This window comes from Heteronotia binoei, chromosome 2 (assembly GCF_032191835.1).
Source record: "Heteronotia binoei isolate CCM8104 ecotype False Entrance Well chromosome 2, APGP_CSIRO_Hbin_v1, whole genome shotgun sequence".
In the NCBI taxonomy this organism is placed as follows: domain Eukaryota; kingdom Metazoa; phylum Chordata; class Lepidosauria; order Squamata; family Gekkonidae; genus Heteronotia; species Heteronotia binoei.
The window spans coordinates 180,166,384-180,188,884 of record NC_083224.1 but is presented as its reverse complement, the minus strand read 5'-3'; the positions used below and the strand labels follow the sequence as shown (position 1 = coordinate 180,188,884).

The 22,501-nt window shown below is 44.1% G+C and overlaps 1 protein-coding gene across 1 annotated transcript in view; it reads left to right on the top strand.

Annotated features, from left to right (window-relative positions):
* Positions 1-22,501, top strand: part of SCYL3 (SCY1 like pseudokinase 3) — a 30,716-nt gene that overhangs the window by 2,638 nt on the left and 5,577 nt on the right. The window contains exons 2-11 of the mRNA XM_060232597.1: positions 2,149-2,376; positions 4,185-4,370; positions 5,796-5,909; positions 9,303-9,359; positions 12,401-12,503; positions 13,484-13,595; positions 14,915-14,992; positions 16,565-16,704; positions 18,305-18,492; positions 19,722-19,893. Of these exons, the coding sequence (XP_060088580.1) occupies positions 2,212-2,376; positions 4,185-4,370; positions 5,796-5,909; positions 9,303-9,359; positions 12,401-12,503; positions 13,484-13,595; positions 14,915-14,992; positions 16,565-16,704; positions 18,305-18,492; positions 19,722-19,893 (1,315 nt within the window). The 5' untranslated portion in view covers positions 2,149-2,211. The remainder of the gene's footprint in view (positions 1-2,148; positions 2,377-4,184; positions 4,371-5,795; positions 5,910-9,302; positions 9,360-12,400; positions 12,504-13,483; positions 13,596-14,914; positions 14,993-16,564; positions 16,705-18,304; positions 18,493-19,721; positions 19,894-22,501) is intronic.

Here is a 22,501-nt window from a genome sequence, read left to right as displayed (position 1 = left end):
GGGAAAGAAGGAAAGAGCCAGAGCTTCCTTTGCCTAGTTCCCTGGATTCCATGGGAGAAATACACAGAAAACATCCTTAAGACCAATGAGTGCTAACATTTTAAGCATGCTTTAAGTGTGTGTGTGTGTGTGTGTGTGTGTGTTCTTTATACAATTTATATCTCTGCTGCCTAATCTTAAATAGGTACACACATGACTTGGCACAACATGGCCCAGCCCAACCCGACATGGCCCAGCCCAACAAGGTCTCATTTATGTCAGTTCTGGCCCTCACAACAAATGAGTTCGACACCCTTGCTTTAAGGTGCTGCAGGGCTCTTGGTTGGTTTGTGTGTGTAAGTGGTAACTTGTGACTTCCCTTTAAGAAGCTGGACCAGGCAGGCAGAACTGTCATGTGGGGGAGTCTTGCTAGTTGTGGGGGCATCTCTTTGAAAGACATCCTTGCAGTGTGTCCAAGTGGTATCTTTCAGAAAGAGCAGATTAAAAGTGTGTGGATTTCTGCATCCTAAATTCTGCTAAGTAGAGAGGGGAAAAGATTTATGCTTGAGTATCGTGCAGTTCAGTCATACCAAAACCTCATTGCCTTTGTATCTGTATGAGGTTTTCTTTGGACAAAAGGGATTTGTTGGCATCTTGAATTCTCAGTTCTTCGTGTATTGTAGAGGTTAGTAGCTTTAATGACTACAGTGGTGAGAGCTAAAAATTCAGCCACTTTCTAAATATAAAGTACTGCCGGTAGATAGATATCAGGGCCTTATCCAGAACAGTTTCCTATTTTTGTCAGGACTTTCAGATGGATTCAGAGAAAAGGAACAGCAGTGTGTTAAATGCCTGAAGCACACCAGAGTTGTGTTGACGGCAAGAGACTGTCAAACAGGGGTCTTGAACACAGAACAAGAGCTGCTTCTGTTATCTTCTGAGCCAAGAAGAAAGGATGGACTTGAGCAGCCTATAGGGATAGGTGGAAATTTCAGCATCAGGCTCAAGAGACAAATCCCCAAGGGGGATTATGCAGGTTTGTTGAAAGGCAAATAAACATCAGTGAGCTCCTTAACCATTGTATAGCCTGCAGAATAGTTTGGTGAAAGATTTTCATGCTGACCCAGTTTTGGGGGGCTTTTTCACCTTTTCACAGTAGTTTTTGTAAGTGTTAACAGTTTGTTTCAGACTTACACTGCGGAACCCAAGCTACACGTGTCCCCTTACCTGTTCACAGCCAGTGTTTCATCTGAACAGTGGGCTGCCACATCTCAGCCCATGCTACAAGTACAACTAGCTTCTTGCTTCCTGAAGCTCTGAAAAAGCAGAACCTGCCCTGTGTACTTGTAGCGCGTTCAGGATAGCATTTTAACTATTAACTGATAGCAACAGTGCGGAACTACCTTCGATACCCACAACTCTTAAACTATGCAATCTGTTTTGAACTTTGGAAGGTGTATGCGCAGGAAGCTAACTGGAATTTGAACTTTTCTGCCCCAAGTATCTTAATCTCACATTTGTCAATATAAGACTCCAATTGATGTATATATTATTGTGTTCTCTTCCGTGCCCGTAGTGAGGATTCTGTAAGGAATTCTAGGTGAATAAGAACATAAGACCATAAGAGAAGCCATGTCGGATCAAGCCAATGGCCCATCCAGTCCAACACTAAGTGGCCAAAAAACAACAACCAGGTGCCATCAGGAGATTGATCAGTGGGACCAGGAATTAATACCTGTTGAATTAATTCACAGCAGCCTAACTTGGCATGTTCTGGCCCTTAGCAAGAGAACATGCTGTTTCTTTATGTTTGCAGGCTTTTTCTGTGGCCACCTAGATGTTGTGGAATGGCTTCCTAGGGGAAATTAGAAGGTCCGTGTCTATCTTGCTGTTCTGGAGTGGTTGTAAAACAGTGTTTTAGAAGAGGCTTTGGTTCCTCAAGATGAGTGTTTTTGTAGGTTGGGTCTTGGAAGGACAATGATCTCTGTTAGGCATTGTTATTTTGTATTGATTGTTTTAAAAAGATTGCTAACAACAATAGAAACCAGCATAACATATTACGTTGTGCTGCTTTTTATTCCCGATTACAGTCTTGTGTTCCCAGTCATCTGGGAGAAAGGTAGCCTTACACACACATTAAAAAATATTTTAAACAATTCCTCTTGAAAGCTCCTTTTGACACTAGAAGAAGAAAAAAGAAGCCCCTGCAAAACGGCTTGAGCGTACAAGGTAATGGGCTCGGAGAACAGCGCTTTAAAGCGTGATGCACTGGAAGAGCCGCCGTTCACGCTGCCCTCCGGAGTCAACATTTACCCAGCAGTGCTTCAGCGTGGCAAACTCGCCTCTGTCTTTGTGTACAAGAGCGAGAACGAAGACAACGTTAACAAAGCTGCCAAGGTATTGTGTCTCCTTACTGTTGTAATATTGCCCTTTGAAATTGTGTCGTTTTATTTCATTTTAATTTGTCAAGTTGCAACTGGTTTATGGTGACCCCATAGGGTTTTCAAGGCAAGAGATCTTCAGAGGTGGTTTGCCGTTGCCTGCCTCCACGTTGCAATCCTGGACTTCCTTGGTGGTCTCCCATCAAGTATTTACCAGAGCTGCTCCTACTTAGCTTCTAAGTTACGATGAAACCAGGCTAGCCTGGGCTATCCAAGTCAGGGCAGAATCATAGATCCTTGGTAATACCTACAAAATGGCTGGCAGTGACTCAAGCCACCGCTTTCCTCCCTAGCAGAGTCCCCCCCCTCCCTTTGGTAATGAGATCCAAAAGAAAACCCAGGGAAATCCAGGCAATGCCACGATACTATCAGCACCAGTACCAGCCCATTCTTCTTGCACATCAGTTCCAAACATGAGCTCTGCTCGGAAAGTGCTATCTCCCGGAAATGTCTTGTTGAGCGGACAGCATGGAACAAGTAAATGGAAGAATGCCAGGTCATGAAGCCAGTTCACATTGCCCAAATCTGGTTGTTAGCAGTAATTGCTTCCAGAATCTTTCACTGTAAATATTCTTGAGAAAGGAGCTCAAAGATAAACTTATCCCATCTCATTTAGTTTTTTATCCATGGCTTTTAAACAACTGAATACTCTTTTATGGGGGAAAAATGTTTGATTAGAGCAGATTTACTCATACACTACCAGCTTTGGTATATTAACATGAAACACATAATTGAGTGAAGGAAATTTCTGCATGTTCTTGTGTGAATGCAAAGGAGTCCGGGAAAACAACGGAAATGAAATTGTGGACTGTTGGACAAACCAGGCAGAAGCTTATGAAAATCTGCAGGAACTTAATGTGGCAAAGTTACCATATTTTCAGTAACTTGCAAATTCTCTTCTCTGAGTCTTCGGTCATATTATGGCTATAAGTGGTGGGTGCCAGACCTGGGAAACAGGATATTTGCAATTGAAGAGATGAAATGTTTCATGGAGATGGTTGAGAGCTGGTTTCCCTTGCACTAGAGATTTGGGGAATTTTAAAGCATGGTCTGCCTTTGGCCTTACTTTCTGTCTGTCCATCTGTGATAGAAATTGAGACGACCGATTATTAGAATTTTCTTGTTCTGTTTATGGGTTGTTTGAGGCATGAGACTAAAACATGGTTTGGGTATGTTGCTGGGTAGCCTGGCTGGGGTGGGGGGAGATTTGATCTTTTGTTTTATTTTTATTTTTTACCATTTTTCTTTCCTGCCTTCTCCCAAAGTGGCTACGGATAGGTTGCACAACCAGTCAAAACCCATAATAAAAACATAATCAAAAGATACAGTGAAAAACAGCAACTTAACATAGATTCCTGCTGCCAGAGTTGCAGTGGTGGAAGCTCAGACATTTGCAAAAATTTCTGTGTATTTCTATAAAAAAATCAGTAGATTGGGTGCTCTCCTAACCTCAACTGGCGAGTTATTCCTCCGCAATGGAGGCCACCACTGAAAATGATCTGGAATGAACAATATTTCTTTTCACCTCTGTGCAAGACAGGATCTTTAGTGGATCTCGTTCAGCCAAGTGGTGCTGCCACAGGAGGGCTAGAATTAATTTCATGCAAGGTGCTCAGATGAAGGAACACTCAAGTTGTGTAGCAACCAGCTCATGTCGACAAGGTTCACCAAAACCCTAGCTTTTTCCACTGCTGGATGTGTCTGATAAGTCAAAAGATACCACATAACGAGCGTTGTTGTTTTCCCCATCTCACCTCTTTTAAGCACCTGAAAACTTTGCGCCACCCTTGCCTCCTGCGCTTCCTCTCTTGCACTGTGGAAATCGATGGGATCCACTTGGTCACAGAGCGTGTGCAGCCCGTGGAGAAGGTCCTGGAGAACCTCTCTTCTTCGGAGATATGTGCTGGAATCTATGACATTTTGCAAGCTCTTGTCTTCCTCCATGATAGAGTGAGTACCTGTCTGCCATACCCAGGAACAGAAGTAAAGCTTTAGTAAGATTTGTGCCGATGGGAATGGAGGATTCAGGGAAGGAGGCTGCATTTTGTCATTGCATTTCTTTGGTTCTAAGATGCTGCATAGTAAAACTGAATCTCAGATGTTGCCTTTTTTCTCTTCTCTTCTCTGCCTGCCTCTTTATGTGAACCAGTCCCATAAGAAGTGAAAATAATGTAACTTGAGCTGTTGACAAAGTAAGCTACCGGCCTGCTCTCAGACGGCGAAGGAGGGCTGGGAGCAGATTCAGCCTTCAGAGGCCTCATTCAGTCTTCCACAATCTTGCTCTTGCTCAGGGGTAGAATTCTATCAGGAGCTCCTTTGCCTATTAGGCCACACACCCCTGATGTAGCCAATCCTCCAAGAGCTTACAAAAAAGAGCCTTGTAAGCTTTTGGAGGATTGGCTACAGCAGGGGTGTGTGGCCTAATATGCAAAGGAGCGCCTGATAGAATTTCACCCCTGTTCTTGCTGCTCGTGAAGTGGTGTTGTTTGGCTTGTGGCAGCTTTGTGGAGGAGAACCACTTGGGCAGGCTTGTTGCAACCGGTTCTAAAAGTAAGACCCACTGGCTGCCAAAAGATCTGTTTTTCGGGCGTGCGGAGGAAGGTTTTTTTGGCAAATAAATTGTGTACAAATTTTGTGTACACTTCTGCAATTACATTTGCAATCCTTATTCTGCAGTTAACATTTTTAGGATTTAAAGAACTTTGAACTTTAGGCTGGGGTGGGGTGTTTAAATATTTCAGCAGGGGAAGGTTTGAATAAGTGAGGCTGGGTTATATTCATAGGGGACCTTAAGGAGCAGCGGAACTGGAGAACGTAGCCTTGTATGGCGGAATTAGTGAATTTGTGAAATCCTGAATGTGGGATTTCTTTAATAAAAGTCGATCCTGTTTTAAGGATGCTGCTGAGGAATTGTCACAGTGATCTTAAATGCCACCACAAAATGAGATGGTTGAAGGAAGAAGCACAGTAGGGATGGCCATCAGAATATATGAACTTGATACTTTTTGACCAATTGGAGATTTGGGTTTCACAGTATTTTTCCTAAGATCTTTAAAATAGCTCCAGCTCTGTGGTTTGGTAGATTGGGGGTGGGGGGTCTCAAGCAGAAATGAAGGGAGCAAAGTACAATTCTGCTTTCTTTGCCAAGTTATACCTTAGGAATAAACAGTGCTAATTAAACATGGTGTGACATAAAGTTCCTCTCATCGCAAAAGTTCTCTGGAGGGATATAAAATTCCTCTGTGGCTTTGGCAGCCCTCTTCTAGAGTCTCACGATGCCTAATTAGTACTAACAAGTCTTGTTCCCGCATCTATTCCCAGCCTCATTGTGCATGTGTGTGTTCTCTCTTTTTCCGTTTTTAAACTATGTTTTAGGGAAACCTAACACACAACAATGTCTGCCTGTCATCTGTGTTCGTGAGCGAAGATGGGCACTGGAAACTAGGCGGCATGGAAACGGTCTGCAACCAGAATGAAGCTATGGCAGAGGTAAAAAAGCTCCATCGCCTGGCGGTGTTTGCTGGGTGGTCTTCTGTGTCCCGTCCAACCTCAGCTGAGGAGTTTGGCATTCATTATGTTGAAGAGTGTGTGGGCTGAATATCCAGCTGCAGTGTCACCTTACAGATTCTGCAAATAATTAAATTTGACTAGATCGGAAGCCGGATTGTCCATAGTCAAGAAGACAGCTGTTTTTTATAGGCAACAGAGGGCAACCACTAGAAAATGCAATGGAGAGTTAAGAACTCTGGCATCACATTTTGTGATGGTATATATGGTATATGCCTTTTGCTGAAGTTGTTACTCTGAGGAGAGTTGAAAGAGCATGACTATCAGTGGACCTGGAATGCAAAACAAGTCACATTGGGAATTGCTCTTGGGGGATATGAACAGGCTTGGCGTTTGAATCCTGCCACCCAGTGGAAAGCCAGGCATGCCAAGTGAAGGCTGGCTAGAAGGTGCAGTTCCCAAAGATATTAGGCTTGAAATTACCAGTGTACCACTTACAAGGAGGAGGAAGAAGAAGAAATTGGATTTATATCCTGCCCTATACTTAAAGAGCCCCGTGGCACAGAGTGGTAAAGCTGCAGTACTGCAGTCTGAACTCTCTGCTCACAACCTGAGTTCGATCCTGGTGGAAGCTGGTTTCAAGTAGCCAGCTCAGGTTGACTCAGCCTTCTATCCTTCCGAGGTCAGTAAAATAAGTACCCAGCTTGCTGGGGGGAAAGTGTAGATGGCTGGGGAAGCCAATGGCAAACCACCCTGTAAAAAGTCTGCCGTGAAAACGTTGTGATGCAGCATCACTCCAGAGTCAGAAACAACTGGTGCTTTCACAGGGGACTACCTTTACTTTTTCAGGAGCTCTTCTCTGTGGGTTGTTCCGGAACATCTGGTATTCAGAGATATACTGCCTCAGAGCCTGGACAGCCATTAATAGACTTTTCCTTTGTGAATCCAGTAACTTCCTTTTCAAGCCATCTAAATGAGTAGCCATTCCCTGTAAAAAGTCTGCCGTGAAAATGTTGTGAAAGCAACATCACCCCAGAGTCGGAAACTCTGGTACTTGCACAAAGGTTGCCTTTACCTTTTTTATACTCTGAATCTCAGAGTCTCAGAGCAGTCACAATCTCCTCTACCTCCCCCCCACACACACACACAACAGACACACTGTGAGGTAGGTGGGGCTGAGAGAGCTTTTACAGCAGCTGCCCTTTCAAGGACAACTCCTACAAAAGCTATGGCTGACCCAAGGCCATTTCAGCAGCTGCAAGTGGAGGAGTGGGGAATCAAACCCGGTTCTCCCAGATAAGAGTCCACTACACCAAACCGGCTGGCTGGAACAGTCACTCATTCATTCCTGAGATACACGGTGGAAAGTTCCATCAAGTGAAAGCCAACTTAGAGTGATCCCTGATGAGGTTTTCAAGGCAAAAAGACGTTCAGGGTGGTTTGCCGTAGCCTGCCTCTGTGTAGCGACCCTGGACTTCCTTGGTGGTCTCCCATCCAAGTACTAATTGGGGTTGACCCTGCTTAATTTCTGAGATCTAACAAGTCTGGGCCATTCAGGTCAGGGCCCAGGGATATACTGCCAAGTTTAATGTTTGTGGGGAGGAAGGCATGGGAATAGGTAGGCTGTGAACTGCTTTGGGCTATGACAGTAGTTTAAGGGGAACAGTTTCTAAGATATGTTGGCAAACCACGTAGAAGCATGAGATTAAGAGAGAGTTTTTGCCATGCTACCTTTTAAACTGTTTCCTGGAGCTCATAGTCCTGATTGCTGAAGCATCACTAGCAGAGAGTGTATCCTGGTAAGAAGAGGAAGGGAGTGTCTTAAGAAAACACTGATAACCTTTTTGCTCCAGCTGCATCCGGCTTTATGTATTGTGCTTTCCGCCCTTGTATTGCAGGAAGTGTCAGGCTCTGTAACTCTATCGTATTATAAATGTAGAATACTAACCATATGGACTCTTTGTACTAACCCCAGCACTAACCAATGTGCATACCAAAAGGGGGCAGCGATTGATGTATAAACTTGTTTATGTTGCCAAAGAACAAAAGAATGCGGCCGTTGGTAGATAACACGGCCGCCAGTCTTCTTCCCAGGGCAAGATGATAAGCTGGAGCCCTCGTGTGAAAGTTTGCACCTTCACTCCCTTCATGTTATGGGAATGGGGACTTTGTTTAGAGAATCCTTTGATGTAGATTCCTTAAGAATAGTAACCGCCTGATTCCAGGCATTAGTCTCAACTTCTGTATCCAGGTATGAGTTTCCAATAAAGTATACATCGTTTCAATGAATACTGCCTTGAGATTCCATCGCCTGACAGGAGGCTGAGATGGGCGGTGCTGCTGAGCAGGGTGTGATTTCTTCATTCAGGTGTCATGAATGGAGAATCCCAGTTTAGCGCCCACTGGCAAAGCACAGTTGTGTATGGCTTTGGACATTGCTCTGTGCTAGAGCTTCCTTAAGCCTTGTTTATGGGGACATCTGAAAGCAGTTGTTATTTGTGCGTTTGAACGAAGTGGGAAACTATGGCTTGTGCTAAATCATTAACCGCTCATCAGCCCCAAGGAAGGAGGGAGCATGTGAGCATAGGGAAGATTCCTGGCTAGGATTTTTATACGTGGAACAGGGACCGATTTCCCACTAGCCTTACGCCACTCTCATGCTCCTCTTCTCTGCAGGGGTTCCGCCGGATTTCACACTATCTGCCCCGGGGCTGCAACTAGCTTTGCCTTTTTTGCAGGGCAAACAGAAACTGGATTTTAGAGGTTTCTGTTTGCTGTGCAAAAAAGGTGAAGCTAGAGGAGCGTGAGAGTGGCTTAAGGAAAGTGGGATATCGGTCAGGATTTCCTTTCTCACCTTTACTATTACAGCCCAAAATTCCCTCCATAATTCTTTTGGAGAGCAAGCCCGCCAGCCCCCCCTGGAACAGCTTAAGGGAAAGGCAAAAATAGCCCAATCGGTGGAAATGTTTCACTGGATCTAGCCCATAGCTTGGTATTATGTGTGAAGCAAAGCTCTGTGTTGAAGGCTGAAAGGTCTTACGACTGAAAGAGAGAGAGAACCACAAGGGTAACTTGTTTCCTACCACTACTGACCTTTCTGTTGCAGAGTTCTGCAAATGATTGCCTGAAGAATTCTCTTCTGGCCTTTGGACTGTAGATTGCTAAGGAATAGCTAGTGCTTTACTTCAGAAGAGAGAGAAAGTGAGGGAAGGTCCCGTTTTTGGTTCTTTGGATGAGTTTTCAGGTGTAGGGTGACGGGAAGAGCAAAGATGAACATTAGAAAGCTTTCACTGCATCTCACATAGTGTTGTTGGTTGCTTAACACACCGACCTTTTCTTTGGCCAAAATCTGTCTCCTTCCTTCTTTATCTGTAGTTTCTGCATAGCATCGAGTCAGTACGAGAGAAGACGGGCGTCCCACCTGAAGAAATGGTAGGTTTTATTGGATGCTGATGTGGGAGAAGTTGACTTGAGATAGGCCCGACACATTCAAAAAACGTTTCCCGTTTCCTTACATTCAAAAATATTTTCCATTTACATGTGCTTAACTTGAAGTGGATGAGCGTACCAGAAACATTGTCTTAATATGGCTGTGCAGTTGAGAAGATGCACTGGTGAAGCTGCCATGCCGTTGATGGGTTTAAGCTGCCAGTAAGAAACCCAGAGATAATTTACTGAGAGTTATACCCTCAACATTGCTATATCTGGATTTACTGTGAACTAACATCTATACTTTGAGTTCCCTGCGGTTGATCCAAGTCCTCAAGGTGCTTTATAGTTACTACTGTTAAAACAAGATAATCTGAATTGTATTTTTTTTAAGTGTCAAAATTCCAGTGGCTGCAACGATAGCCAAAGCAGACCGTTAGCACTCACTGTTAAAAGCCTGTGCAGGTTGATCTGTTTGTACCTGGCATCTTAAAGGTCATGAGTGCAGGCATCAGACAAATGAGTGGAGGATGCTGCTGTAGGAACATTTCTATCTCTGGTAGCCACAAACCTAATCTTGGAATGGTCCATGTGTGGGTCTGTTGGGACCACAAATGAAGACAGGTTTCTGTGGGAGCTGGTGGCCCCTCAAATCTCTGGTTCCTGGGCAGTTTAGAACTTTATAGGTCACAAGCAGCACTTTGAATTGAGCATGGAAATAAAGAGGGAAGAAGATATTGGATTTATACCCCGCCCTCCACTTAGAATCACAGAGCGGCTCCCAATTTCCTATATCTTCTCCCCCAACAACAGACACCCTGTGAGGTGAGTGGGGCTGAGAGGGCTCTCCCAGAAGCTGGCCTATTCAAGGACAACTCCTGAAATAGCTATGGCTGGCCCAAGGCCATTCCAGCAGGTGCAAGTGGAGAAGTGGAGAATCAAACCCGGTTCTCCCAGATAAGAGTCCGCACACTTCACCACTACACTAAACTGGTTCTGGGGATGAACAGTGGAAATAAAGAGGGAATGAACAAAGTTTTTGAAACTGGAGAGATATTCGTGCTCCTGCTTATGCCGGTTAGCAGCTACCCCATTGCATTCTAAACAGCTTGAGGTATGTAGGTAGCCTTCAGAAGCACCACATCAAGTTTATTGCAGTAATCTGATCCGGATGTCACCAGGCATGGATAATTAAGGCTACAGAGCTGGTTTTTCCAGGAAGGGCCATGGCTGTTGCCCCAAGCAGTGCTGGTTGTGCACACGTTATGCAACCAATGACATTTTAGCAGCACCTCAGTTTTACCTACCAATCATCAGTCTGTCTTTTTTCAGGTGTATTTTTGCTGTTTTAAAAAGTGAACGTATATGGTGTTCTTTTTATGGTAGGTTAACTTTCCCCAAGCACTGACAGAGATCTTGTGGCAAGGGAAAAAAATCTGCATTTATCCCTGAAGCACTGGTGATGAGAACCTAAGAGCTCTACTGGCCAGAGCAAAGTCTGTCTGATTACAGCATCCTGTTCATAGCAGTTGCCCTCTGAGAGACCCACAAATAGGGCATATGTGCAGGAGCCCCAAGGTGCAGTGGTAAAGCTGCAGTACTGCAGTCAAAGCTCTCTGCTCACGACCTGAGTTCGATCCTGGCGAAAGCTGGGTTCAGATGGCCGGCTAAAGGTTGACTCAGCCTTCCATCCTTCCGAGGTCAGTCGAATGAGTACCCAGCTTGCTGGGGGGAAAGTGTAGATGGCTGGGGAAGCCAATGGCAAACCACCCTGTAAAAAGTCTGCCGTGAAAACGTTGTGATGCGACGTCACTCCACAGTCAGAAACAACTGGTGCTTTCACAGGGGACTACCTTTACTTTTGCAGGAGCTCTTCTCTGGGTTTTTCCTGAACATCTGGTATTCAGAGATATACTGCCTCAGAGCCTGGAGCGTCCACTTAGTTGACAGTCATTAATAGACTTTTCCTTTGTGAATCCAGTAACTCCCTTTTCAAGCCATCTAAACGAGTAGCCATTCCCATGAGTTATTTACATTTCATAGAATATTGATCTGTTCTGGACCTACTGTCGATCAATTTCACTGAGATTCTTCGTTCTAGCATTATGAGGAATAAAGGAATACAAGTCTCTAAATGTCTCCTTTTAGTAGCCTTTATTTCTGAAAAGCTCCAACCACTCCAGCTTTTCTGATAGTGTAGGTGTTCCAAACCCATGGTCATGTGGTTTCTCTTTTCCATAATTCTTCCAGAGCTATGAAATTCTTTTTGATATTGGGGGTGGGGGAAGTGGCCAGAACTGTAGACAGACTTTCTGAGTGATTTTCATGGGAGCTTTTTAGTCTGCTTTGCATTTTACCATACTGAAGGATTTGATGGCATCCAAAGTTTGGTTTTTGCTAATGGAAGCCATTTCCATCCGCAGAACTTTCTTGCCTCCCACTGAGTTCCCTGTAATGCGGAGGGGGGTTTTGGGGGTAGGAGAGATGGCAAAGAGCACACAATGCTTTCTAGGGAGATTCTCTGTGCCAGAGTTCAGACCTGAGGGACGAACTTATTTTATAATGAATTCAACTTGCAGACGTTATAATGGGAGAACTTTAAAACATGAATGTATCTTAACTATATGGGCTGTAGGAGCAGTTGTATCATAGAAATAAATGGGACCAAGGCTTTTTTTTGTAGCAGGAACTCCTTTGCATATTAGGCCACACCCCTCTTATGTAGCCAATCCTCCAAGAGCTTGCAGGGCTCTAATTACAGGGCCTAATGTAGCTCTTGGAGGATTGACTACATTAGGGGTGTGTGGCCTAATATGCAAAGGAGTTCCTGTACAAAAAAAGCCCTGAGTGGAACTGAGTATCAGTAAATGCATTTTTAAGATCAGAGTGCTAGACAACATGGGTCATTAGTCAGCAACTGCATTTGGTTTGTTTGTGACTTCGCAGTCACCTTGTTCACTTTTGGTGTGCAACACAAGAAGCATGTGCAGAGAAGGGGGTAGAGAAGTTCCTGAAAACAGAACTAATACTTTCTATTACTTTAGTGTGCAGAGTTCCAGCGTCTTCCAGAGGGCCAGGGCCATGCCCGGGACGCCTATTCATTTGGGGCAATGGTCGAAAACCTGTTGACTTTTTTAAATGAAGAGGGTAAGATTCCTTAAAGAGAAGAAATGGCATCTTTTCCAGATAGCTAGCCCCAAGTTTCTTTCATTAATGGATTCCTTTAGGATTTATTTTTTGTTAGGGGAAAATATTATACTTGAAATAGCAGATATATTCCAGAGCAAAGACTTGTCCATTATTTTACTCCTGATACGTCCAGGATTGTGGGTGATATTGAAAGAATGTTCTCTCAGAAACGAAACTGGGTATCTCGCACAATTTTTTTAATGTAATTTAAAGCTGATATGTCTGGCACAGAGACAAAATCCTGCCTCTGAACACAATATGGGCATTGATTCAGACTGGCATTGATTCAGACTAAGTTCCTCTATAAGAAGTTCTTTGGGAGCCGGACTGAGGGCTCTCTTGAGACAATAAGTAAAACAGTTATGTGCTGTTGGAGCTGATAATTTCACATGCATCTAAGAATCATATGTAGTGCATTGAGAAAGGGGAGTGCCCTTGCCCCCCCTCCCCCACTGATCTTTTTCCTGCCTCAGGTGAGTTCCTCGGGAAGGTAGCATAGACATTTTCCAAATGAATCAATTAGGTAAGAGCTTTATATGAACATTGTGCAGACCTGCACGGATGTCCTTTTAAAAGGATTATAATGAAATAAAAGTTTTAATGTACTCTTGGACCCCTTGGTGGGAAACAAACCTGTCCCAAGCATTTCTGTGCATTTAATCTTAAAGCACCAGTGGCCCACCGATCACAGCAGCTGAACTTCTCTGGTAGCCCTATCAAAAGAAATGGCTAGATCAGCAGCACTGATCTAAAATCTCCTTCCTGGAAGCCAGGAGTAAATCTTGGAGGGATTGTGCCTTTCCTTTTCATTTGGAAGACTCTTCCTTTGAACTTGGATTATCATCTGGCCTGATCCACTGCAGGAAAAAGAAACAGAACATAGAAATGCTTTTGTTCACTCACAAATGTAACTCTGATTGCCACTCTATATTTTTCAGTTTCAGAGGATGTTCTCTTCAGCTTTCAGCAAACTGTGCGCTCTCTTCTGCTAAATTCAGATCCGTCGTGCCGGCCACCACTATCCAGTTTGTTGACCCATGAATTCTTCAGGTGAGCAGATTGCTGGAGGATGTGGCTGCTGGCTGTGCATGAACAGCTCTGGCTGTGTGTGTGGATGGAAGGAGGCTGATATTTGGGGCATCTGTAACAGGTCACTCCTGTGAATTGACAGCCTTTTTCATTAGGCAACAGGGCAGTGAAATGGCTGACCATGAAAACTGGAGCACTTGAGTTTATGCACTTCAGACAGAGTTTATGCTGCGGATGTGAGTGCTGTTTTTTTATGGTGATAGGAAATGAGGCTTTGAGAAGACCTGAGGTTCAAATTGATGAACTTTCCTCACACCCAGAATAGTCAGAATTTCTGCATCAAACAATAATGAACGAAACATACTTTGCAACCCTGATTTGCAAGATGCCCACAGTAAACAGAAACATGGTGTTCTAGCTCGGTGTCTATATTTTAAATAGCCTCCACCGCAGGTCACACAGTTCTGTTTTAAAGATAAAAGGCTCAGTGCATAAGCTGTCACTGTTTTATACCTGGTCGGTGTAAACAACAGGAGTCTTACATTTCCACAATGTTGGGCTGCGGTGAACTTCCAAATGCATGACATTCCAACGATTGTCAACTGCTGTGCATTGTTTGCAACTGATTCCACACTAGCCTTGTCCTGGTCTCATTATTGGTTCTTGAGCTTGTGCAGGGCAGGGAGCAAACAGGGAACATGCAACCCTGCTCCAGAGATGACAATGCAGGATCCAGAAAAAAGCAGCTGTGAGGAGCCCCTCACAGAAGGGAGGAAAGTGCTAAATGTGGAATCAGTCTCTGTGTTCTTCTGCTGTATGCAGAGGCTGCTGTTAAGTATCTCATGTCTCTCTAGTCAGCCAAGATCAGTGTGGGAGCTCACACACCTTATTGGTTCAAACCAGCAACCCAACCTATTCCTCGGTCGAATCCAGAGCAAATCCTAGTTTTGTATTCTCTGTGTGGATTGATTGCACAGATGACTAATCAAAGAACATCAAGGTACAGTTAATCATAGTTGAGTTGTTTTTTTCTGGTAGTGCCCTCCACCACCCCCCACCCCCCAGTTCAGAAGAAAGCCATCTTCTGCACAAACTGCAGCTTCCAAACAGACTTCAAGCTCAAGTTCTACTTAAGGGAGACTTGGAATGGCCTGGATTCTCGAGTGTGTGTTGGTACAGCATCACTGTCTGGCTCGTGAGGCACAAGAATGCAACATTCTTAGGTCCTGGTTTCAGTACACTTTATTCCATTTAGGAGTTTTTCCTTTTTTTTAGACACTGACTTCCTGTTGTAACCAGGACAAAGTTTAATATAATCTGAGTTTTTTTTAATTTATCAGGAATGATTTCCTGGAAGTTGTGAGCTTTCTGAACACTTTAACACTGAAAACTGAAGAGGAAAAAACTGAATTTTTCAAGTAAGTGGAAAATGCCGACTGCAGACTTTCATTTGTGTGCCTGTTAATCTTATCACTAAACCAAGGGGTGAAAGCTTGTTTCACTTGGTTCTTAAATGGTTTAAGAGGGCGTAGCCTCAAAAATTGGTTTTGGTGCTTAGATTGAGAATAATAGCTTATGAATGTCAAGCAAATGCAGCCGTAGCTTTGTGTGGAAAGGCATTGCTTTTGCATCACCACAGCATCTAACGCTTAAAACAAAAAGTAGGTATTCAGGAAGGGAAGCTAAAGGCGTCTTGGAAATATCACTTGATTATGAAGGAGTTTGTTCTTTGAAATATGTCCCAAGAGAATGGAACTAAGTTTGAGTCCAGTGGCACCTCTAAGACCAAAAAAATTGTATTCAAGGCGTAAGCTTTTGTGTGCATGAAAATTTCCTCAGATATCTGAAATAGTGTTCACGCACACAAAAGCTTATACCTTGAATAAAACTTTGTTGGTCTTAAAGATGCTACTGGACTCAAAGTTGGTTCTGCTGCTTCAGACCAACACAGCCACCCACCTGAATCTACCAGGAGAATGGAGTTTGACTGCAGGATGAGATTCTTTGCTACAGTGAGATAGCAAATCTTTAAATGGGGATTCTAGAAGTGCTCCAGGTATGTCTGTTGCATTACGTATCTCTCTTTGTTCTACATGATGGTTTGGAGTGAAGATCAGCATGAAGGAGGGATGCAAGGTACCTGCTGTTAAAACATATGCCAGAATTGGATAACTTCCACAATGTGACCACACATGGTGTGTGTAGAAAGCTTAGCTTCAGAACTCGGGAGTCTTGAGGCACTGGATAGCTACTGCTGAATGAACAGTGGCTTGGATCCACCATGAATGTTAACACAGATGGAAGGGATTTTCATCTACAGAATGTGACTCCACTGCTTCCTCCCTTCCTTCACAGTCCAAAATGCAGGGAGGGGGGAACCCCAAGAACAGTATTGAGGGGGCAGTCAGAGGTTGCAGCAGGAGGGGAGAATTGGTGACACCCCCCCCCCTCATGGAAATGCTCTGGTGGATCAAAGCCAGTACTTGATTGGTTAGGTACTCTGCTAGTCTTATACGTATATAAGCAAGTTGTAGAACAAAATAGTAGTCGATTGCACCTTTAAGACCAACTTAGTTTTATTCACAACGTAAGCTTACGTTCTGAATAAAACTAAGTTGGTCTTAAAGGTGCAGTCAACTCCTATTTTGTTCTACTACTTCAGACCAACACGGCTGCCTATTTGGATCTATAAGCAAATTGTGTACACTGTAGAAAGCCAAACTTGGCCATGCATGCCTTTAGCCTGTCTGGGTTCTCTCTTGAGTAGCCTTTATCAGCAGAAAACTTTCACATCTATTTTGCTTTAGCACTAGGCTGTTATGTGTTTATAGCTGTGTGTGTATCACATGCACACTCTCACGGCTGGTTCCTGCATCCATGAGAGTTTGGGCTGTTAAATGGCCAAGAAGGGAAGGGGGAGGGCTGAATAGTGCTTGACTCCCGCATTAAGGAGCCCCGGAGGAGGCTGACCATCTTCTCTTGTAATGCAGATTTCTGCTGGACAGAGTAGCTGGCTTGTCAGAGAAGCTGATTGCTTTGCGGCTGGTGCCTCTCTTGCTCAATCAGCTTGTGTTTGCGGAACCCGTCGCTGTCAAGAGCTTCCTCCCCCACCTCCTGGGGCCAAGGATAGGTGAATATTTTCTAGAATATGACACAAATGCATAACAGTGCGAATTCAGAGAGGCTGGATGCGGGTACCCACTGTCACCTCTGCTTAACAGCATCTGGATTATTTCAGAACATGAACAAGATGGCATCCCTTTTCTCGTATTTGTGAAGGCAATTTTACTGGGGCAGGATTCAAAGCTGTTGATTGCTTTGTCCAGCTGTTCCCTTTTTTATGTGAATATCCCTGCCAGGAAATCTTGGCTGGGGTGTTGGATGTAACATGTGAAGGTTGAAATAATCACTATCCATCATTCTTGTGGAAGGGGAAAAGGCGGCAGAAAAGGTAGCTGAAGGGTAACAAAATAGGTGGGACAAGCAAGGAGATTCTGCAAAGGGACGAAAGAGCAAAGCATTAAACCAGCATGAGAGCCAGCTTGGCATAATGGTTAAGAGTGTCGGACAAGGAGCTGGGAGATCTTGCTCCGGATGCCCTATTCTGTTATGGAAATCTGTTGGGTGATTTTGGGCCAGTCACACACACACAGCCTAACCTGTCTCACAGGGTTGTTGTGAGGCTAAAATTGAGAGGAGAACAATGTAAGCCGTTTGGGGTCCCCACTGAAGGGAAAGGTGGGAAATGAATAAACAAACCATTCATTGGAAGAATGGCCCCAGGTTTTTTTTACATTATAGGGAGAGGGCTGGTTAAGGTTGATCAAGAGTACTAAATAATGATAACACAGGAACTAGCTTCTTTGGTGAAAACATAAGCTGTGCTATTCAAAAGCCAGTAAAGTGTGAGGACTATTCAAATGTCAGTAAAATGTGGTGGCTATTGTAACCTGAGGCCACATCTTCTCCCCTTTTCAACTTGATGGCCCTGCAGAACTCCAAAAGATCTGTCTTAACAGAAAAGAATCCCTGTGCTTCTCACCTATTGATGTCTATATTCCTGCTCTACCCTATTGCCCAAAGCACACAGTTGCTTTTAGCTTGTGCTTCCAACTCCTGAAGAACCTTGAAAAACTGCTCCCAGTGCCAGCTAAAAATAAGATCTGTGTGGTTTTCCAAAACGGGGGTCATTTGTAGAAAAAGAGGTGCTGGGGCTCAATACAACTCCTTTGCATAGCTCTTTTGCATAGGCCACACCCCCTGACATCACCAGAAGGTGTACTAAATTACATCAGCTCAGCATCTACCTTAAAATGCTTCTTGAATTACAATTGCCATAATAAAACCTTACTCCTGAGTCCCATCATACTTTTAAAATTAGTTTCTCCTGTGTGGCCACAGTGGCGTGAGCAAGGTTTCCATCTGTCTGCTTTACATGTTTTGGATATTTTCCCTTTTTTTGTGGGGAAAATATTAGAAAGTTTGTCAAATCTTAGTGTTCAGCAAAATTCTCACAGGGGGTTTGAACACTGGAATCCAGAAGCAAATTTTTTTTGGGGGGGGGTGGGATTAAGAAACAAAGAATACAATAAAATTTAGAGGTTCCAGAGCTCCGCTTCTGTGAGCTGCTGCCCAAAATGAGGCTTGCCAAAGCTTAAATACGTCGCAGCACCTGTTGACTGCCTCGTTTCACCTTGGCATCGTGTTGACTCTTCAGTTCTTTTCCCTAGATAAAGTAGGTGAGAATCAAATCAGCGGCCTGCTTTCTCCAGCGGTCTTCCAGGCACACGTCAGCCCGGTGCTGCTGAAGCTCTTTGAGGTGCATGAGGAGCACGTGCGGATAGTGCTGCTGTCTCACCTGAATGCCTACGCCGAGCTATTCACTCAGAAAGAGCTGAAAAACATCATCTTGCCACAGGTCAGTATGGCAAGTGGAGTGTAGCTTCTCAAATGCCAGCTTCTGGGAGCGGAGAGAAATTGAGTCGATGGTAAAAGCTGCCTATTAAAAGAAATTAAATTTTATGTATTTTAACCCAAACAGAAAGGAATTTTTTAAAAAATTGCAACAATGGTGGCAGGTCTGTGAAAGATTTCCCAGAATCTACAAATATGTCCATGCTCAGCTGTTTATCCGTATGCCATAAATGGAAATGTAGATAAGGTTATGATGTCCTCAACTCATTAGGTTACTGGCGGTGGGCATATTTATCTCTCTAGTGTTGTCTTTTAGCAGTAGTTAAGAGCACAGCAGGTCCATTTTCATTGACCATTCAGTTAGTCTGCAGGAGAATTTAAAAGTACTTAAGCATCCTCATTATGATACAAAATTGATGTAATTATGTCCTCCCAAAAAGAGCAAATAACTGGACAGGCCTGCTGTGTTAAGTGGGTATTGGACTGGACCCAGACTACACGGGCAGCCTCTCCCTTTCCTACTGCAGACTCCCCTTCATGTCATTCCTCATGGTCTCCTATCCCCCAGGAACCCACATTTCCTGGAGAGCTGTAAGTTACAGTGGGAATAAGGAGGCAGGGAAGTTCCATTCTGCCATTGGGAATTTTTAGTCCAGATCCATCTAATTGTTCATCTCTCTATGCCTTTTGAGTTCATTATGTCTTCCTCCATTTTAACCAGCTGGTTTCACAGCTTCTTTAGCTCTTGCTATTCACTCTCTTATCCATTTCATTTGCCTAATAAGTAATGCTTGTTGGAGTTGGGAGATTCCCTCACAGGAAACTTTCTGTTCCTCTCCATTCAAGATCTCTTCATTCTGGCCCTGCCCTGGATAGCCCAGGCAAGTCTAGTCTCATCAGACCTTGGAAGCTAAGTAGAGCTGACCTTGGCCAAGTACTTGGATGGAAGACCTCCTTGGGATACCAGGACATATACACACACACTGTGGCTAATAGCCACTGATGGACCTCTGCTCCATATTTTTATCTTACCCCCTCTTTGAAGCTGGCTATAAGAACATACTCCAGATTAAATTGCAGAGTGGTATTACTAGGACTTCCCCCAAATGGGTTGGTTTTTTGTTTTGTTTTGGTTTTTTTGGAAGGGAATGACGCAAACTGATAGCAAGTGCAGTTCCTCAGTTGTGTGGATGCAGGAGCTGGACCGTGCTTGACAGCATATCCTCCTTCTAGGTTTTACTGGGGCTGCGTGACACTAGCGACGCTCTGGTAGCTGTAACGCTGCAGAGCTTAGGAGTGCTGGTCTCTCTGCTCGGACCTGACGTTGTCGTAGGGGGTGACAGAACAAAGATCTTCAAATGCTCTGCACCGAGCTTCACCAAAACCTCCGACCTTTCCCCTGAAGGTAAGTGAATCAAGGGTTGAGCTCACCTTTAAATCAGACAGGGTGCTCAGAGCAGGGTGAAGAGAGTGCAACTCAAGCTGCACCCTTGAGAACTGCTTTCCACGTGCAGCTGCAATTTTGGGGATGGATAGGCTGTTAGGAGTCTGACGGAAATAGGCACTGCAGCGTTTAGACTCAGGCTTTCCCCTGGGGCTTGGGGGGTTGTTTAGATAATCAGTGCAAAGTGTAGGAAAACTGGTCAGTGTCGTGCAAGTCGATACAAAGAAGCCAGTGCGTCTCAAAGTACAGTGGAGAGCAACCAAGATGATCAAGGGTCCATTAGAGCACCTTTCCTATGAGGGAGGGCTTAAGACTAACCTTTTTGTTTAGGAAAAAAAAAGACTGCTAAGGGGGATGTGATAGTAGTAATCAAATTATGCATAAGGTGGAAAAACTGGATAGAAGGAGAAGAAATCCAAGATTCGAGGGGCACCTAATGAAGTTGATGGGCAATAGGTTCAAGACAGTCCAAAGGGGAAAAAAATTATACTCAGCAAATACTTAAATGTTGGAATTCAGTGCCAGTGGATGTAGTGATCTCCATCAGCATAGATGGCTCTAAAAGGGAGTTAGATTCATGGGGGATAGATCCATGCAACAATGGCTATTAGCTGTGGTGAGTAGAGGGAGCCTCCATATTCAGAGGCAGGCAACATCAAAGAAGGGCCTTGGCTTCCATGCCCTGTGTGTTGGCCTCTGTACAAAACTGAACTGGGATGCTGGACTGAGTCTCATCCAGCAAGTCGTTTACATTCTTATCTCGGGTCTTGTCTGTGCGGCAACTTCTAATAAAATGAGCAGGTGCCAGTTCGTCTTAGGTTCTGTGCACAAGTCAGCACAGAATCAGTATTGCAACCAGTTGTGCTTTTGATCCCCCAAAATCTTCCTGGTTTTTGTTTTGATTTTAAAAAGGAACCTCCTACTTAACAGTGTGAAAGTATATGGGCAGCAGGAAGCTAAAGAGGTGGAGGCACGTTTGCTGGAAGCCTGCGCCCTCCCCAGATCTGGAACTTTTAAAGGTCTTGAAAGGTCTGCGTGGCTTGGATTGCCTTCCTCCAGCACTGGGATTACTGAGACTGGTGCAAACAGAAGCGATCTTGCCTTAAAAGGCCACATCTGCAAGGATGGTGGAACCTTGAGGTTTGGACTCTCCCTCCAACCTTGGTTGCAACTTTCTCAACACACTTGGCAAAGAGATCTCTCTTCAAGCACAGCTGAGGTGAAAGTGGCTTTGGCAGGTGCATCTTCATTTTTACCACTAGTTGCAGCTGTGGTCTTGCCAGCATACCACCTGATGTCTGCTAGGAAGATTACCGTTTTGAAAACATCAGTGAATGTCTTGGACACTTAATCTGAGAGATGTTTGTGAAGAGACTTCAGCCAAGCAAAGATAGCTAACGGTGCTGTTGACTGTAGTGTTGGATCCCTCAGAAGATCTCAGCTTTGTAATCTATCTGGTCCTTGTGTAGGATATTATCAGGAGGAAGACTGTCTTTTGCCAGGACATCCGCTATCTCAACCACCTTCAGGAGCACAACAGCCTTCAGTCTCAAATGGATATGTTTTCTCCATCGTCCTGATTGGCCACTCTTGTCTTCCTAAATTAGGCCAGGAAGTAAATATGACCTCAAAAACTGAAGAGCCGTAGGGATAGCCTTCTGTGATCTGTATGAGGCGTTTGCTAATATTGTTTTGGAAGATCTGCTTTGGGTTATTGATTAGAAAATGTGGTTTGTAACTGGGTGACAGCAGCTTAGGTATGGATTTGGTGAAGACTAAAGACTGTTGGGGTGTGGCATTCTCAAGTCTGACTGCTCTCCTGGCTGAGTCACGGACTAGAGTCCACCATGACAGAGTTCATTCTTTTCTTTCTGTACTTCATGCAGCAACAAACATCAATGTGCCTGACATTAGAGGAAAGAAAGAATCAACACCTTTGCCAGGCATGTTTTGCTAGCTATGCAACTGAGAGTAGTAAAGTTTGCTTGAGCCACTTAAAAATATAATAAAAATGACTGATTCAACCCAGGGTCTGTTTAGACAGGTCATTCCCTATTGTCTGAGAAATAAGAAATCTCTCTCTTTCACAGGTCTGTATATAGTGGAGCTTTCAAAACTTGGTTCTGGTCACAACTCTATATAAGTACTAATGAGTAGGGTTTCACTCAAAAGAAATCTTAGTCTATTTGTCATAGGAGTTACTTTGTTAAAAATGAATATGCGTGCATGTAAATAAAATAATTGGGGGGAGGAAGCATTCTTCATTTTTTAAGTCTGTCTCACACACACACTGCGGCAGGCAGCATCTTTGAAGACACATTCCCTTCTCTATGGGAGGAAGAACACCTCAAATCAATGTCCAACAATTTTGGTTTCTGAAAGTACTTGCGTTAACCTTAAAAAATCCCCATGTAGTCAGTAACCAGGATGTTGTTGGGGCACAATCTGTTCCAGTTTATGGATGACTCAGTTTATGGACATTTGTCAATCGGGGGTCTCCCTGCTGAATTCCCTCTGTTGAATTGACCTACTACATTAAGGCTGTGTCTTCTGCCTTATAGCAGCTGGG